This window comes from Aphelocoma coerulescens, chromosome 13, assembly GCF_041296385.1.
Source record: "Aphelocoma coerulescens isolate FSJ_1873_10779 chromosome 13, UR_Acoe_1.0, whole genome shotgun sequence".
Taxonomy (NCBI): Eukaryota; Metazoa; Chordata; class Aves; order Passeriformes; family Corvidae; genus Aphelocoma; species Aphelocoma coerulescens.
The window spans coordinates 8,724,812-8,742,745 of NC_091027.1; the positions used below are offsets into that span (position 1 = coordinate 8,724,812).

Here is a 17,934-nt window from a genome sequence, read left to right on the forward strand (position 1 = left end):
AACATCATAGAATCATAGAACATGTCTACTCCAGTTGATAGCAAGGAGAACAGTAAAAAAAAAGCTGCCTGTTTTGCTTCTGAATATACCTTTGTTGACAAAGAAACTCTTAGAAAACAAGGTAAATTCATTCTACAGATAACTTCTTTATAAAATGTGCATACAGGTTCGGAAGAAAACGCTACAGATTTTTCTCTGAGAATAAACAGTAAAACTTATCTAAACAGGTTTATATTTAGGCCTAAAACTCTGAATATTAAACAGTAGTTTGTATAACTGTAAATAAGCGTGTGAATAATTTTCATATAAACAAACTGCCAGAGACAGTTTTAATCTGGGTTAGTTGTTTGTTTGGTTTTTTTTTTAATTCAGGGGTTTTTACCCTCAGAATCTCAGTAATAGGGGCCTTCGTGCTTCATATTGCCAGAACATCTCAAAAAACGCTCGTGGATCCTTTCCACAGAGATCTCAAGCACATTAAGATTCCTCTTCCAGAGCAGACATTCTGCTTTCTGCAGACATGCAGAAATCCCAGTGCTCTCTTGGCATAAAATTGCCAGAAGTGCCAAATGATTTAGTGGCCTCTCCCAATTATGTGCAGTCGTACCCAGGCCAATTATCAATGCTCTCCCAGGCACCAATCTAGGAGCCTTGCCAGTGGTACAGGGATAAAAGCAGTCTGTGGATATTGGATATTCTTTTTAACTCTGGCTGGTACTTTGTCATTTCATTTGTTAAGTGAGGCTGGACATGACTTTTAGTCTGGCATTTTCTTATTGTTTTTATTATCCAAATTACAGTGACAGCTCCTACTGCTTCACTTTTGGGAATTTGTTATGAAATTGTGAAGCACGATCTAAAGTCTATCTCTGAAAAACAGACTTATTTTTCTCATATTCAGTGGAGTAAAAAGACTGTACAGATTAAAAATCCATAAATTTTGCTTTGCTTTTCAGAAAGTAAAAGCTCAAAAATAAAAAGGAAACTATTTATGTAACAGAACTGATGAGGCTAAAGTGAAGGAGGAGCTACTTCCACAGCGCTCTAGCATTTGCTATTTGTGTACTGCGTTCATGTGAAAGCAAAAGATAAAAGAAGTGCTCTTAACTAAGTACAGAAGTGAAATCAGTGTCAGATTTACAAGGAGCAATGAACTGGAACACATGGAAGGAAGGCTGGGTAGTTGCTGTGTTCTATGCAGGAATACACAGGAAGTCATCAACCATCCCCTGCCTCTGTGGTCTCTGTGTACAGGCCTGGTAAAAAGGATTTGTAGTGCTCAGAAAGGGTAAGCAGGCAAAGGCTGAGCACTGTTGCTGGCATATGGAAAGGAGGTGGGAGGAGAAAGAGCTGCATGATCACAGCAGGGTCCAAATCTTCCAAGGTTTGAGTTAACACTGCACTTGTTAGAAAGCTCAGAAAGGCAGCAATGCCCCCAAAGCAGGAATTCACTCTTTAAACAGTGTTTTGGACAAAAGTGAGCAACAACTTGCATCCTGCCCCTCCCCAGAAAGAAACACTCCCTAGGCAGCAAATGAAAATTTGCTTCATGAAATTCCTTTTTATTTTCCCTTCTGTCACTCCTCCCAATTGTTAACAATACGCTGTTTACTCCCCATCACTGGATTTCATTGGTCTTCTCTAGCACCATACCAAGCACACTTTTCATGTTCTGTTGCTATCAATTTTCAAAACAAAAGTCAAGTCTTCCACTCTCAGTATGTTCCTGAGGTTATGACCCCCGTGCTTTCTCAAACTATCCACAGCCACTCAACACACAGCCCTAAGTACTGGGCTGCTGGTGGCACTAGGAGAGGGGATTAGGTGGCCTTAATTTCTTCCTCAGCTTTTTGCACAGTCACGTTAGTGCAAGTTACAGTCTAAGCTGGGAGGAACTAAGCTCAGCAGGTAGCTGTAAGCCCAGTTATCATGGGGAACACCGTGTAATTCTTCAGCTTTTGAAGGCAGTTGGCGTTTCAAGTAGCACATCTGCATTAACTTCAGACCCTGGGTGATAGATACATCATTTTGTCTATCCCATACTTTCAGCAATTAAGCAGCATCTTCTGAAGCCATGAACATGCAACTATGAGCCATCGAGGTCGTGTTCAGCACTCACTATGAGAAAAGGCATCTTAAAAATTAACTGAAAGCTTCAAAAACAAGGGAGAGAGTGGAACTCTACTGGGCAAAGTTCCTACGACTCATGGGCCTGTCGGCTCAAGTGGTTGTAATAAGCTAATGTTTTCTGGAAAATCTGGGTGAAGGAAGCGATTCTGACTAAAGTTTCAAATAGCTTGGGCTTAATTCTGCTATGGGGCAAGTGAAACTGTATTGCTTTTGTAGCTCTTGTAACTGAACACCAAGATGGTTGCGACTGTTTTGATAATCTCTAAACTGGAAATATTTCAACTTAGAAAAGGCTATTTCTGAACCTGAACTGGTTTTATGAGGTCTTCAAAAGGAAAGAGAGGTACACGAGTCCCAGGAAAAGTCAAACCCTGTGCAAGTGCTGCTCTTTCAATAAACTAAGCTGAAGTTTGTCTCTGGTCTGAGCAAAGCACCCTTAACAGGAGAAGCACACTGAGAAGGAAGAGAGATTGTCCACACAAAAAGACCTCATACTGACATGGTTGCTTTAATTCAGTTCTACTATTGACCACATCAATTGAAGATTAATTATTTGTATTATAAAATTTATACTGGTCAGCAGTCCTTGCAAAGACGACAGCCCCCAGTGAACTCTCAGCTTTTGCACAATCAACACAGAAGTGTTTCCATCTCAAGAGTTTTATGATCTAAATACATTCAAGAATTATAAAAAACCCTGTCAGCTGGACTAAATAAGCACTAACAATTCATTCAATCTTGTCAATGCAGAAACTGGTGCAGTTGGAAACTTTAATTTTCACAGTGAAAAAATTTTGACTCGGTTTTGCATGGAAATTGAAGATGAAAATTTTAGAAAGATGTTTAGGCAAACACAACCTTATTATATTCTGTGAACTATTTACTGTGAGGAGATATAGGGATTTCACCATGGAAGAAGAAAACATAGCTCACAATATATTTAAATTTATAGTTCAGCATCTGGAGAAAAACAGGAGCTATCAAAGAGCATTTCATTGGCTATTACAGATATCCTCCAAAATATTACATACATAGAGGGAATGGCACCACTGTCCTCACAGAAATATTTTATGTCTGCATCCATAGAGCCTGCAGGGAGAAGGAATGATATAGTTTCACAGGGAATATTCAGTTCACTGTGACTTGAAGGTAAATACAGGTCATCTCACAGAGATAAACATCTCAACACGGGTTCATTTATCTTTTTTTAAGAAAAGATAAAAGCAAAAAAGAAAATGTGATCTCGACTAGATTGGATGGTTGCAATAATCCATTCAGCTCCTTTGGGATGGAGGATACCGTATTTCAACTTTATAGATGAAAAACAGATTTAGCTTATTTTTCTCTTTAGCAACCTTTTCCTTGCTCCTACCTCTCCTCAAAATCAAATATTTTTAAGTTTTGAATTTGGAACATGGAATCATGCAACTACTCAATCAGCCTTTACATCCAGAATCTCATCATTTCGAACATTACCTCATACAAATCTCAGTGATTGTGCCTGCAGGGCTACCACTGCCTTCTAAAAAGATTACATGGACCAAAAGAAACCACTTTGTTTTGCCCTCTGGCTTTCTATGTGAAACAAGTGTCATGGTGAAATGCTGACAAAATTGTCTCATGTTTTCCAGCTTTGAAAAATTGCAGCACCATGTTAATGCTGGAAGCACACAAGCGAAATATATATGTGGGGCTTTTTGATTTGTTTTGTTGGGTGTGTTTTTTGATTAAGCTACAGTACAATAGTTACTGAAATTTGAGCACAGAAAAACTAAGTTGTTCCCTGCTGTGCAGATATAGGACAGGGGAATGGGGAAATCTCATGGACATTTTGCTGTACTTCCCCTATACATAAACTCATACATAACAGGTTTCAGCTTTGCAGAACAGTAAAGGCTGAAATTCATCCTTTTGCAGCACAAGACATGAGCATCCAGGAGATACTTTTTAAGTTTAAATGTTTTCCATGCTTTATATATGTCCTACACACTGAGTTACACCGTTAGAAATTATTTTCCTATTTTACTCCTGCACCACTGTATTGGAGCATCATCCAAGGGAACAAAATCCTTCCCAAATAAGCTTGCAGCAGCACATGATCACTCGATGGATGCTCTGTTTTAAACCAAGCTTTTACCATCTGTTCCTCTGCTAATTATGAATGCTACAAATATCCACAACTACACTGAAAGGAAAAAACTGATTAAAGTGAATATATTCTTTCTACCATGCATCTTTGTTGTTTATCTCAAATGGAAACCAATACCACCCACCACACAAGTCACACAGTAGGAAGACCACAGAAGGACAGATGTTTAGAGCTTCTCACCTGGCAATAGGCCACTGGTGTTGCTTGGAGTCCAAAATGTATCGTGTGTACTCAGCAAGACAAGCTTAAAACTGTGCCCAGAATCACACACACATCTGAAGTGGGGCTTGCCAGTAGCTTTGCTCACAAGAACCCTTTGCTGCCCACATCAGGGTCACCCAGGATGCTGCTCAGCAGGTAAATAATTTTCAGCTTCATTCTTCCTAAATCCCTTCCTGTTCTCCTCTCTCTCTGACCCTAACACTATCATCAACCTGTCATTTTGGAATTCCCTTTAATGAAGTGAAACATGGTTTTTCCTCATCTACCTTTTTCCATTCTCTCTGTGTTTATAGATTCATTACCTGCCATACATATGCAGACACGTGTCAAGTTCTCATTTCCTCTTTCTGCCACGTATTTTCCATGAGGAGAAATCACTGGGCTTTAGTAGAGATTGTTCCAGATATGATTTCTCACCTAATGGAGCATGTCTCCATTTCAGTCATGACTCCTCTACCTGGATCCACTAAATTATCCAGCATTCATTTGCCTATGACACAGACAGTATGCTTTGGGGCTTATGGATTTTTTTGGTGTTAGGGGGCTTTTTGTTTGGTTCGGTTTCTTTTTTTAGTTTTATTTCCTTGCACCTATAGATTCTCTTTCTAAGAACTAACTGAAGAAAACACATTTATTCCATTATTGCTGTTTCACTAACTTCTAATTTCAGGGAGCTTCAGCTTTAAAATCAGCCATGCCTTAAGGATCTTATTTTATAGCATCTTATTTTATATCCACATCTCTCCTTAGTGAGTTCAGATTTTATAGACAACCTTTGTGTCATTCTGTAGGGAGCACATCAACTGCGCCATCCCTGATATATCAGTAATGGGTTTGCAATTATGGCGGCAGGTTTCAAAATTGCTTCCTATTTGCAGCTTCTTTCTTTGCTAATGGAAACTGCAGCACATGCCACATCTGTCTGTATTTGTACATTGCCCTGCTGTAATAGAATATTGCTCGTTCTTGATTACACAGGGACATATTCTGCCATTTAAGTGTGGATGCAGTATCTCAACAAAAACTGATGCTAAGGTTGTGCAGTTACTTAAAAAGGTACTGACAGCAAAATATGGCCCATAAGAAGTTTTTTGGATTTCTTTCTCCTTTACATACTGAGATAGGACTATTTGTGATGCCATATGTTACTTTACAAGTGGAAGTTTCAATATATTTTATCATGGTTCTAAAATTGTTTATAGTAGCTTTTCGTGAATGCTCAAAAATTGTTGATCTATACCCATTAAAGTTTCTTGTACTTGTGTTCAGCCTTCTTTTCTCTTTTACAGAGCATTGCACACAGATAGGAAATGCTTGCTCACAATCTCCAACAACACTATCTCCAGGGGAAAAGGAGATCTCAGGTTATGAGTTCATTACAAGTCACAAAACCTTCCCTCTGCCAAGCATTTTAACATTTGTTAAGATAAGACACATGCTAAGAGAGAAAGCATTTCTTCATGAGAAGAGACAAAGGCTTTATAAAAAGGAGACTAAATATAAAAGCAGACATTTGTGTCACATAAGGATCCTCATTTCAGTCCATCTTGCCTCATATTCCAATGAAAATAAACCCTTAAGTGTCTTGTTATATCCAACTTAACTTTGTTATATAAGCATGAAGAGACTTATAAATCTGTGGTCACTGATCTGAATCACTGTATACTTCCTTATGAGCAAATACATAAGGTTTGCCAGCTTCCTTCTTGCTGCATAACTGCAGTTCTATGCATAACTGATAGTATGCAGTATTTTAGCAGTTTATATTTATTCTAATTAAATGTGGCACAATCTCCTTTTGGATGCTGCTGCCCTGAGTGAACCATAATGTAGAGATTCATGGTTGTGCTTAAGGAATACTGCAGACAATTCTGTATTTAAACCACTAATTATCATATGTTTCTAGATATCCTTGTTGAATACAGCACTCCGGTTTTCTTTTATTGAAACAGCGTCTTTTTTAGACAAGTTTAAAAAAGATCAGTAGATGTAAAAGACCTGAGCCTCATGAGTTTCACTAGATGTAGTTTAACATAAAAATAAAATAGATACAGGAAATCCACTTTGGCTAATATCTCTGCTTTAAGAGGAAATACCTAGTCCCCCTCCAATATGCTATTCACCTAGCATTAAATAAATAATAAATAATGCTTAGCTAGCAAAAAAGATTGCTTACCCTGACTTCACTTAAAAAAAAAAAGGAACAAAATTTATCCCTTATGTACCTTGAGTGAAGTTAATGTTATCAAACAAGAAATGAATCTGGGCCAATAAACACTGCTGTCAGATAGTGGCACATATATCCTCAGGAAGAACACAGACCTGTTAAGCTTTGTCTTTCTGTATTCCAGCACAGTTCATCGCTTTGTAGAAGAGCACTGTCCTGGGACTTGCACAACATAAATTTTGTTGTTATATCTGGCATTAGCTTGATGGATAACTCTGAACCAGCTTTATCCTCTGCTTTCACATCTGTCTAATCTAGATATACATCCCCATGTGCTTAACCACGTCGGAAAAGTACTTTCCCACGTAGCACAGGATGCCACAGAAAGCTTCAGGACTCTTAAGTGAGAGGCAGGATCCTCACTCGTGCTGCGTAGCCCAGTCCCCTGAGATGCTCCAGCCCCGGACAGCTCCGGGCAGGACACGGCCGGGCCCCTGAGATGCTCCAGCTCCGGGCAGGACACGGCTGGGCCCCTGAGATGCTCCAGCTCCGGGCAGGACACGGCCGGGCCCCTGAGATGCTCCAGCTCCGGGCAGGACACGGCTGGGCCCCTGAGATGCTCCAGCTCCGGGCAGGACACGGCCGGGCCCCTGAGATGCTCCAGCCCCGGACAGCTCCGGGCAGGCACAGCCGGTCTACTGAGATGCTCCAGCCCCGGACAGCTCCGAGCAGGACACAGCCGGGCCCCTGAGATGCTCCAGCCCCGGACAGCTCCGAGCAGGACACGGCCGGGCCCCTGAGATGCTCCAGCTCCGGGCAGGACACGGCCGAACTCCGCCGCCTGTGACGGACACTCAGGAAACCCCGCAAGAGCCAGGGCTACACGTGCTGGCAGCAGAGCAGGCACATACACAGACAGAATGAGTGACAGAGTTGTTCTAAAGATCAACTGTTCAAAGTATAACAGACTCTTGTTATTCACCAAGAAATGCCAGGGAATTCTGAATTCTCTCGAATGGATTTATAAAAATATAAAAATATTTATAAAAATATTTACCAACTGCAATCAACTTCTACCAATGATTTCAAGGTCCCTAGTACACACAGAAACGCTATTCTAAAAGCAACGTTTTCCACTCCCTTGAAGAAACAACTTAGCCTCATTTCTCCTTAATCCTACAAGTATAATTTTCAGCCTCTCTCCCATTCTAAAATGTAAGCATCCTCCCACTCAGTTCCAGTGACTGCAGCTGCCTCTACCTTTCTACCTCAATGTTCTGTCCAGGTTCAAGTTCTCTAACTGCTACCACTTGAAAAGAAAGTCAGAAAGGCCAATATAAAAACACTAGAAGTGAGTGCTGAAACAAACTTCTGAATGGACAATGGAAGACAGGGAAGGATGAAGACAGATCTCCAAGTTAAAAACCACATAAAATTTATGCTGTGCAATTTCAAATGAAACTGTGTACACAGCTGAATTTCCTGATTAGACAACTTCAAAGCAATCTGCATAGACAGACAAGTATCACTTACTTCTATCAATCCCCGTGTTAGTGAGAACTCAACTGTAAGATGTGATATATTGAAGCCTTTTTCAAAAACTAATCTGAATATAGTTACTCTAACAGTAATTTTTAATAAAGTATTTTTCTATCTACCTGGGAGAAAGCAATCAGTGAAGTAAATTTATGACACAAAGTTCATTAAGAGGACAGCTAAGATCACAGAATTAATTTATGTCCCCTGTACCTATTTAATGAGAATGATTTTCTGTTACCCTGGATTACAAGCCAAGTCACAAAAGTGACAGATAAAGACCAATCTACTCCCTGCCAAAGCCACTATTGAGTAGCTTAGCAATTTATCTGTAAACTGAATTTTGAATCATATCTTAGCCTTGAAAGTCATTAGACATTAGATGTTCAGGCCAAATGTGTAATTCAATTTTAGCTGCCAACCTGCTACAGCAAATCCCCCAGTGATAACTGCTGGAGTTACCTAGCTGATGACAGACTGCTTACTCAGAGTTAATACTTGGTAACTCAGCAGCAGTAAGTCCCTATCTAAAGCTGAAAGAGTTAAGTGGTGGAAGTACAGAAAAATCCCACCGGAGGCAGCAGCATCACCTTAACTTTACTGCTTCAACTCTGCTTTCTTATTGTGGTTGAAATCTATAAAATGTGTACTTTGTAGACCACAGATGTTTGATTTTCAGATAGTTTGATTCTTCAGGGACTTTGAGGGAGATTTTCTATTTATGCTGGCCAGACACGTGATCTTTCAGGCTTTTCCAATTCTACAGTGTCCTCCAAAAGGCAAAGAGAACTGTTTCATCTAACTGGTCTGTCACATACAGTTGTTTTTTGTCTAAGAGAACAGGAAGATGAGGAATACAAGAATCAAACTCAGGCCTCACTAAAGTCTTTGACAGTTTGGCCATCAGCTTCAATAAAACCAAGACTTCACTACAGCTCTTTTGGACAAATCTCAGTTTTGGTTACGTAAGGAAAGGAATAATCAAACAGTCCTTGCATAAGCAGATGTTATCTAAAAGAAAAAGGTTTTCATATCCCAGATGTAATATTTGAACTCTACTTTCCTCATGAAGTCCTACTTCTTGTGAAAGCAGCTCAGCTGCCCCACCCCAAATTTAGACAGGCTTGCATTTTATCTTCAAAACATGCACACATTGATAAAGACACACTGACTGGACTTACATATCTCTAGCCTCATGGTTAAAGCCATAAGTATAATGCAAATAGTTAAAATACCTGAGAGACCCCACGCCCCCCCAAAAAATAAAGGTAATAATCTGCCCGATGGTCAAAACAGGGTATCATAAATAGGCTTTAACTTGTAACTTTTGGTCCTTGAGAATAATGGACCTGTTTTTCTCGACCCTTATCCAGGACAACTTACCTAAAATAAAACTGGTATCATTTACCCATGGACACCAGAGCTTGATAGCAGCTCTTACACTAACAGACATCAGAACTCAACCTCCTATAATAAACACTGACACAGTTTGATGTGACATATGGCTCATTAGTGTGGCATTTTTTCCTTTTTTTTTTTTTTCTTTTGTGAGTTTCTCAGGAATCTGACAAAATTACAATCTGAATCTGGATTAATACAAGTCTGTATGGAAAAGAAATCTCTCTGGGGTGGGGAAGACAAAACAGGGGCAAGCAGTAGAATACAAGAACGGTTACTCTAAAAAATGCATAAAACATGTTAGTCAGAACTTCAAATCTACAGAATTTCATGGTAGGGATATGATTGTTGACTGGAGTCTGCAGAACCCTTCTGTAAGTGAGGAAACTATTAAAGTTGTAATTTGAAACATAATACGGAAACTAACACCCTAGTTTTGTACTGACCCACTTAACTTGAGAGTCTTAAGTAATTCCTAGGGAAGCTGGGTAAGTGTCAGTTAATTAGAAAAAGCTGGCTCTCTTTACCTTCCAAGTTAATTATTCTGACATAAATGCCATTATTTTTCCCCTTGTTCACTGCAAAAGGAAAGTGTCAAGTTTGAGACGGGCTTTTTTAGAAAGCATATCTCTTTTGTTGTAAGAAGCTGATTATGCATTACACTTGCACAGAATCAAGTGTTTCAATAGTTTTCCTATTCTTTTAAATTTCATGCAAGTACATCTCAGCTGTACTTTTTGATCACATTTATATTCCAGCCTTGTCCCTCTGTTGAGTAAGAATTGCTCTAAGAGACAACCTATGCTAGGAGTGCCTGGGTAGACTTATAAATCACATTTCAACTCTGTTGTACTTCAGATCTGCTGGAATACACACACAGAGTCTTCACCTTCAATTAAATCTCAAGGTGGGCTTGGAATGATAATCTCCTGGGAAGCCAGCCTGAAATGTCTGTGTCCTGTCACAACCCAGCCACTTGGTACATCCATTACCCAGCCTGCAGATATTCTTCAAGTGTACTGTAACCTTCTTTATGACTAAATTCACTACAAATAATTAGCAGGACCTGACTGGTTTCTCATATATGTAATGAATGCACTGATAACTGCATCACAGAAAAACCTGTGCTTACATTTGAAGTGAAGAAAGAAAAAGAGATATTCTGTTAATAAATTGTTGGCAGAAAAATACTTCACTCTTCCTGTAGGTCTAAATACAACATAAAAGAAAAGAAGATGTGATTTCAAATCCCTGGTAGTGAGACCCCATTGAAGGCAGGTGTCTGCCAGGGAACAGACAGCAGAAAGAACCCAGTCTACAGAAATGACCTCTTACTTCAAAAATCCCACCAGACCAGGAGATGCTTGGATGTCCCAGACCAGGTTCCACCACACTGAATGGATAGGGAGCAACACAACACCCAGCAAGGGGCTTTAAGCCTCGTAGACACGTGATATAAAAGCACAAGGCCTTTAGAATTCCCAAATCCAGGTTCTTTTATCACTGTTCATTACATCATAATATTTTTTGTTAAGATACAAGCTACTTATTGAAAATGAAGTGCTCATTTAGATAACTTTTAAAAACATAATTGTGGGTGGAGTAATAACCTTATCCCTAAATTTATCAGTGAGATTATTTTTGTTGCCAATTATCTATTGATTCATCTCATCTTGACACAATGCTAGATTTGGTGTCCTTTTCTCATTCTGAAGAAAACCTACTCCTATGTAATTACTTTTTTGAGAGTAAACTAATATATTATATTATTTTAAAACAAAGTCTTTTCTCCTATGATGCTGGAAGGCCTTTGGATCACCAACTCCATAACAATCTTTCTTGAATTTCACTGATCAGAAGTGCTCACAATATTCATAATTAAGTAGTCCCTTCTATTGTACATTTTTACTTCTTCAACAGAAGCAGAAATCTTTAATTTTTCTGCATTTCTACAATATATTTGCTCTCCTCAGAGTAGCATTACTTTTGTAACTTAGAATAACTCTGCAAATCAATGAAAGTACACAGGTTTTCCCTCTCATCTATTTCAAGCTGAGCTGCCAGGACCCAGAATAAATTTGTGTTAGCTCTCAATTCCATGACCTTCCACTTTGTACTTTTAAATTTCATTTCATTTCTATTACTTGAGTTCCCAAGGTCTTCCAATTTTGCCTGCTTGGTATTCCAACCCTTCTCAGTACTGGTCATGTTTTCCAACTCTCTGCTATCAAGTTTCACTACCACACTTCTAATTTGGGGCTAAAAAAATCAGAGAAAGGTAAGTGCCAAGAAGGTGAAATGCAGTGAAGAAGTGTGAAGAGCCAGCCCGAAGGACAAAAACTCATCAGTGGCAAAGCTGGAACAATACAAATCCCCCAGTTCCTAATCCTGTATTTGTTTTGTTACCCTGACACTGCACTTCTGATCAGGTGTGAGGAGGAATTCGCAGGCTTAGAAAGGTGATGTACATTAATACTGACAAAACTGTCCCTTCACTGGTTTGTGTCAGGGTAGCCTATGACCAATGTGAGAAGCTAATATCTAATCTCTGATAACTATCCTCATCAGGAACCGTTATGTATGTGTAACTGTTTATCCCCAGTAAGTCTGAGCAATGTATACACACAGACGATGACATTTCATGCTTTGCTTCTTAGGCCTGCACAGTCTCAGAGCCTCTCCAGGCATAAAATGCATGGGGGTTTTAACATGATAGCCTGAACTGCAACTCTGTATGCAATAGAATTTAGAGAAACAGCTTAGTTAATGCTCAGAACGTGGTCTGGCAGCCTGCCATGCATAAACATGCAATGAAACCAGAGTTCATGCCAAGATTCTTAGCTTTCAACTTCATAGAAATTCCTTGTGTGGTTTATACGAGATCCTCTTAGTACGTTTAACTTTTTTCTTCCTTTTTGCAGTTTAATCCGTGGTTAGTTGAACTTATTACCTTTTTTATATATAAGCATTAATAATGTAATAGACATAACTTCAAGTACAAGTAATAGAATTAGTCTGTTCATATAATTTCGATTAAAGACAGACCTAACACTAAAATGACATTTATTCTGTGCCAAGCCTCTATGAACATAATGGGATGCTGCAGTGTGACCTATTACAATAACATGTATGGCTATTCCCATAACAATAAATGCTTCCTAAGACTCATGAGAATTCACTTCACGTTCAGCTATCAAATCTATTCTGAAGCTCCTCTCAAGCCAAAGGATCCCTCTCAACAGGTTTGATCGAGGCCTTCTTATTTGGGTTCATAATATCAGAAGGTCTAATTTGACTTACATATCCCTGATGTCTGCTTTTCCAAACCTCAAATCTGAACAAAGGAAATAGCTGGATGTCCTCCCCAGAGAGTGCACCTTGCTCACTTTTTTCTTTTTCCAGTAATAATTACATTGATTTAGTTTTTGTTTTTCAGAAACTTACTAGTCAGTTACTTAAGTATGTACCAAGCCACATTCAATATATGGATTAGGTGAATAATAAATTCCAGATTACCACAGATTCTGAGCTCCATCCTTTCTTATTGACAGCTTCAACACAGTTGTGAGGAAGAGAAATACTATTATCCCCAGCTATAAAATGCAACTTAAGACAGACCTAAGATTTTGTCATGTATCAAAGTCCATGGCAGACAAGGAAAAAGGGGTGAAAGACAGACCAGAATAACAGGTTCAGATTGCAGTAAAAACTTATTAATACAACAGACATTACACTGGGCAGATGTGAAATATACAAGATTTTCAACAGCAAATGTTTCACAACAGATCAGTCACATCGGTCTTACGATTTATTTACAGCTCTGTTTGTTTTTAAAATGGAGAACTTAATCAACAAATTGTGTTCAAATCACATGAAAAGATTGTATTGTAAATTATTGCTTTAGATAGATCCCTTGAGGCCTTTGGAAAATGATGACACATTTCACACTATTGAGTTCAATCACATTTAAAGTTAGCATGATTCTGTGGCTGTAACACAGATTTCAAATGAGGTATACTTCTGTGCTCTCTTTTCACAGAAAAGTAGCAACTGCTGAGACTGTAAGTGCAACTACCATGCTGTCTTTGCCCAAAAGAAATATGGATCATACTAAAAAAAGTCAATCAATAGCTGTCTTCTCAAATCAGGCCATACTGGCCCATAGCTCAATAAGGCTGACCAACCAATTGATTTTGAAAAGAATAACTGAAAAAGTTGAGAAAAGCTTAATTTAAAATTTTATATTCAATTATATATCATCTGAGTAAACAACCCATCCAGTACTTCAACATTATGACAGATTTATATGCACATCTGTGTGTGCAGATGTTTGTGCTGATGCACATAAAATGGCCACACCCAAACCCATCAAATCTCAGCTCCATACCTTCAGTGTTTCCCCCACTGTACAGAAGGGCACAGGTATGTAAATAATTGTGCAAATATGTTTATATAACATGACAAAAATTTCAGAGAGCAGCCAAGGGTAATTGTGCTAATTACTGCAACCTTGCCTCTGCTGATTTACGAGGTACGAAGCAGGGCTTCTGCCCTGGAGTAACTGTAGTGTTAGATCCAAGAAACTTTTAACTGCAACACCATTTCTGTACTCCAGCCTCCTGTGCAAAGCCCACATTGAGAACCTCATGTAGTCATGACGTCTATAAAATTAGTTTATTAGTTTGGCAATGAAGGGAAGAGGCAACATAATTTTCCTAGAAATCAACACTTATCAACGAAATGCTCATCTAGTCCATATACAGCAATTATACTGTTATGATGCAGCTCATCAGGCAGCCTTTTAAGAAATGTTTGAACAAATATTTTAACAATCTATCCCCAACAGCACAGCCATGAAGCAAGGACCAGACTTCTTCTGACATCTCTGCATGCAAGAAGTGTGCTGTCGCTGCTATACCTGTTATGCTGGCAGCAGCTCTACCTATGCATGTCTTCATCTGTAGACAGAGAACCTCTCATGGAAGATTATGATCCAGTAAACGAATTTGGTAGAAGACAAGTAATTAAGTGGTTCATTACATATGTAAGCTTTTTATATTTTAAGAAAAGGCTTAGTAGGAGATGATTAGTAGTCTCTGTTAATTTGCTCCATAAAAAGTTTAATGAATAATCATATGTAACATGCTAGTTTTGAAGGAATTAAATACAACCATTAAGATGGCTGATAGAAAGATACCTAAGGTTTGCATGAACTTTATAATACTATTTGCTTTTGCTTGGTAGACCACTGGTTAAGGTTGTTTTTTCTTTTAGATAAAATGATTCTCCTGATAAAAAAGAGTTTTGAGGCCTTATGGGGTATTTTAGATTTCTCAGAAAGTCTAAAAAAGCATTTGTAGCTGTGAAATCTTAAAACATGAGAGGTGTTTCTTCATGAACATTTTCCACAAGAAGAGGAATACTTTCTCTTCACTTGTGAGACTAGGGAAAGGGGATGATAAGAGAAGCTGCAAGGATTCCAGTTTTAAAGAGAAAAGGAAGAGGGAAGTGGAAAGAGGGAAGCGGAAATAATAAAAATCACACAAAGAGGAAAGCAGAAAACATAAAAACTACATAAATTTAAATAAAAGCTTTAAGACTTGTGGTTAATAGGAGGCCTCCATTTGGAAGGAGGCTCTTGAAAGATGTCCCTTGCTATAAATCTGTCTCTAGTTAGAAGTGTTTTCAGATTAATGTTTCTAGTTAGAAGTGTTTTCAGATTAGTGTTTTCAATTTACCATTTTCAAATGCTGTTCAATTCTCACATCAAGTGGGATGTAGAAATTAACAAGCGAAATCCTTAACCTCTGTTCCCCAGAAGACTAAACCAGATATTAACAAAGATTCCCTTGAAGTCTAATCCCCTTTTCTCTGTGAGAACTCAGCAGTCCCAGTAGGTGGATGTGATCAGTGGCTGCCCGTGAAGACACACTCCAAGATAGCTGTTAACTGATACCATTGCTAAGGCCACACTTTGTTATGCTGAGATTGAGAGCAGCATTTCTCACACAGAGATGACCAAAACTACAGAAAAACACACGGAGAATAAGCTAAGCAGGGACACACCACATTTAACTGTAATACCTTGACTTCCCCTTTGCAAAGTGAGATACAATTTTAAGATCACAGAGACAAAAGCATCAAAGTTTAACTTGTTAATATCCTATAAAAGACCAGGATTCCTAAATAAGCAAACAAATTCTTGCAGAAGGGTACTACCAGAACTGCTAGCCAGCTCTAGTCTTCTCTTTCCTGGAGTCTCACTGTGGCCACGGTGCACAAATCCCAGACAATAAAGAACACTTAACCTCACTGTGCTCATGATCAACACAAACATTAACACTTCCATCACACAGTCTTGGGCAGAGTGAAGCAGGGTTTTCTGTGTGTGCTCCAGAAAAGCTTTGTCAGTGTACAGACAACAGAAGTAAAAGGAACTCCTTAAATATTACTTTTATTAAAAACGTTGCATTTCCCTTTCTGTTGTCATTGACTCAATACAAATGACTGTATTCAAACTAAGGGAAGTCTAGAATTAATTTTGAGCTTAAGAAAGTAATTTGTTTTATACAGATAACACATCATAACACATCCTGAAGCTACCCGTTTTCCAGACTGCAAAAAAAAAATAAAAAAAAGCCAAAGCACTGCTTCCTCCAACACTATAGCAGCCTCAAAGATCTCTACAAGCAGAATTGACAATAAAATCCTTTCCACAAAAACTGCAGGCACAAAAAGCTTCGTTGTTTACCACCTTGTGGCTTGAACTGGTAAGTATTCCTTCTTACACACACACCATTCCATCATTTTTCAGTTAACCAGACTCTTAAGCAGCAAGCACAGAAACTTCACTCAAAGTTCCTCCCCAGAGGAAAATCGAAGACCGTAAGAACAGAGAGACTGACACGGAGCTCATGCTGCCCCAATCGATGGGGTAATCAAGAATGCCAGCACTGTCTGTCCAGCTCCCAAACATCTCTGAACATCCTTCAAACAAGCAGCAACCGGTTGCCCAAGCTGCATTTCTCTTCTACCCACAGCTCCTCACAGCCAGCAGCCCCCTGGAAGGACGCTACGGTCAATGGAACGAACAAAAAGCATGCGGTAAAGGGAGAAGTACTTACATCCCGGAATTTGTTCCAGTACTTGTCTTTATCGTACTGCGAAACGGTGCTCAGCCATTTGTCGTTGTCCAGGAAATTGCCATGATTGCTGTTACTCGTGATGATTTCAGGATGCCGGCTCTCCACTTGCAGGAAGCACCAGGCAGCGATCACCAGCACCCCCGACATCTGCAACGAGAGGAGAGGACCGGAGAGAGGAGCGGCGAGGGACAGCAGGGCAGCAGCGGCTCCTCGGGCACGGAAGTTCTGAGGGGACCCAAGTTGAGGCCAGTCGCCCCTCACGGCCCTCGCCAACTTCTGGCTGCGGAGCTGCCGACTCCGCCGAGACCCGCCGCGCCCGCCCAGCCCGGAGGGGCGGGGAACAGCACCAATAACAACAATAATAGTAACAACAATAAAAATAAAACGGGACACTGGGGCCGAGCGGGGAGCAGCCAAGGGGCAACAGCACGGCGGTACGGAACCGCAGCCAAACCCCGCGCGGCCGCAGCCAGCGCTGGCTCCGCGAAGTTTGGCTGCCACAGAGGAGAGGAAGCTCCTACCTCCGGGCAGTGCCGCCGGCCGGGGCTCCCAGCACTGTGTGCTGCTTGTCCTCCTCCTGCTGCCGGTGCCGCGGTGCTCTGTGGCTGAGCCCTGCGCGGTGCCGCTGTGTGCGGTGCCGCTGTGCGCGGTGCCGCTGCGTTCTGCGCGGTACTGCTGCGCTGTGTCTGTGCTGTGGCGGTGCCGGGAAGCTCTGTGTCTGTGCTGTGGCGGTGCCGCTGCCTGTCTGTCTGTCTGTCTGTCGGAGCCCGCACGGAGCCGCTGCCCGTGGCAGGTCCCGAGCCCGCCGTGCCCGTGTGGCGGGTGCGGCCGCGGTCTGGCGCCCCCTGCCCGGCGCGGGGCGCGCTGCAGCGCGGGGGCGGAGCGCGGGCAGCGCCCGCCGCAGGGCCGGGCCGGGCAGCGGGACCCGTGAGCTGTGGGAAGCCTTGGAGAAAGAGGAGGAAGCATTTAAACACCGCAAAGGCGGCTGCCAAGAGAAGGGTGGCGGATTCTTTTCGGTGGTGCCCAGAGACAGGACAAGGAGCAACGGCCATAAATTAAACGCAAGTTTCACCTGAACATGAAGGAAGAACTTTTCGCTGAGGGTGGCACAGCGCTAGAAAGGGCTGCCCAGGGAGGGCGTGGAGTGTCCCTGTCTGGAGACATTCAAAACTCACCTGGGCACGTTC

At 40.7% G+C, this 17,934-nt stretch overlaps 1 protein-coding gene across 1 annotated transcript in view; it reads right to left on the reverse strand.

Moving 5' to 3' along the window:
• SPOCK1 (SPARC (osteonectin), cwcv and kazal like domains proteoglycan 1) overlaps positions 1-17,535 on the reverse strand; it is a 279,178-nt gene extending 261,643 nt beyond the window's left edge. Inside the window, exons 1-2 of the mRNA XM_069029014.1 lie at positions 17,269-17,535; positions 16,727-16,894 (exon numbers count right to left, since the gene is read on the reverse strand). Coding sequence (XP_068885115.1) covers positions 16,727-16,894 — 168 coding nt within the window. The 5' untranslated portion in view covers positions 17,269-17,535. The remainder of the gene's footprint in view (positions 1-16,726; positions 16,895-17,268) is intronic.
• Positions 17,536-17,934: the final 399 nt, after the last annotated feature.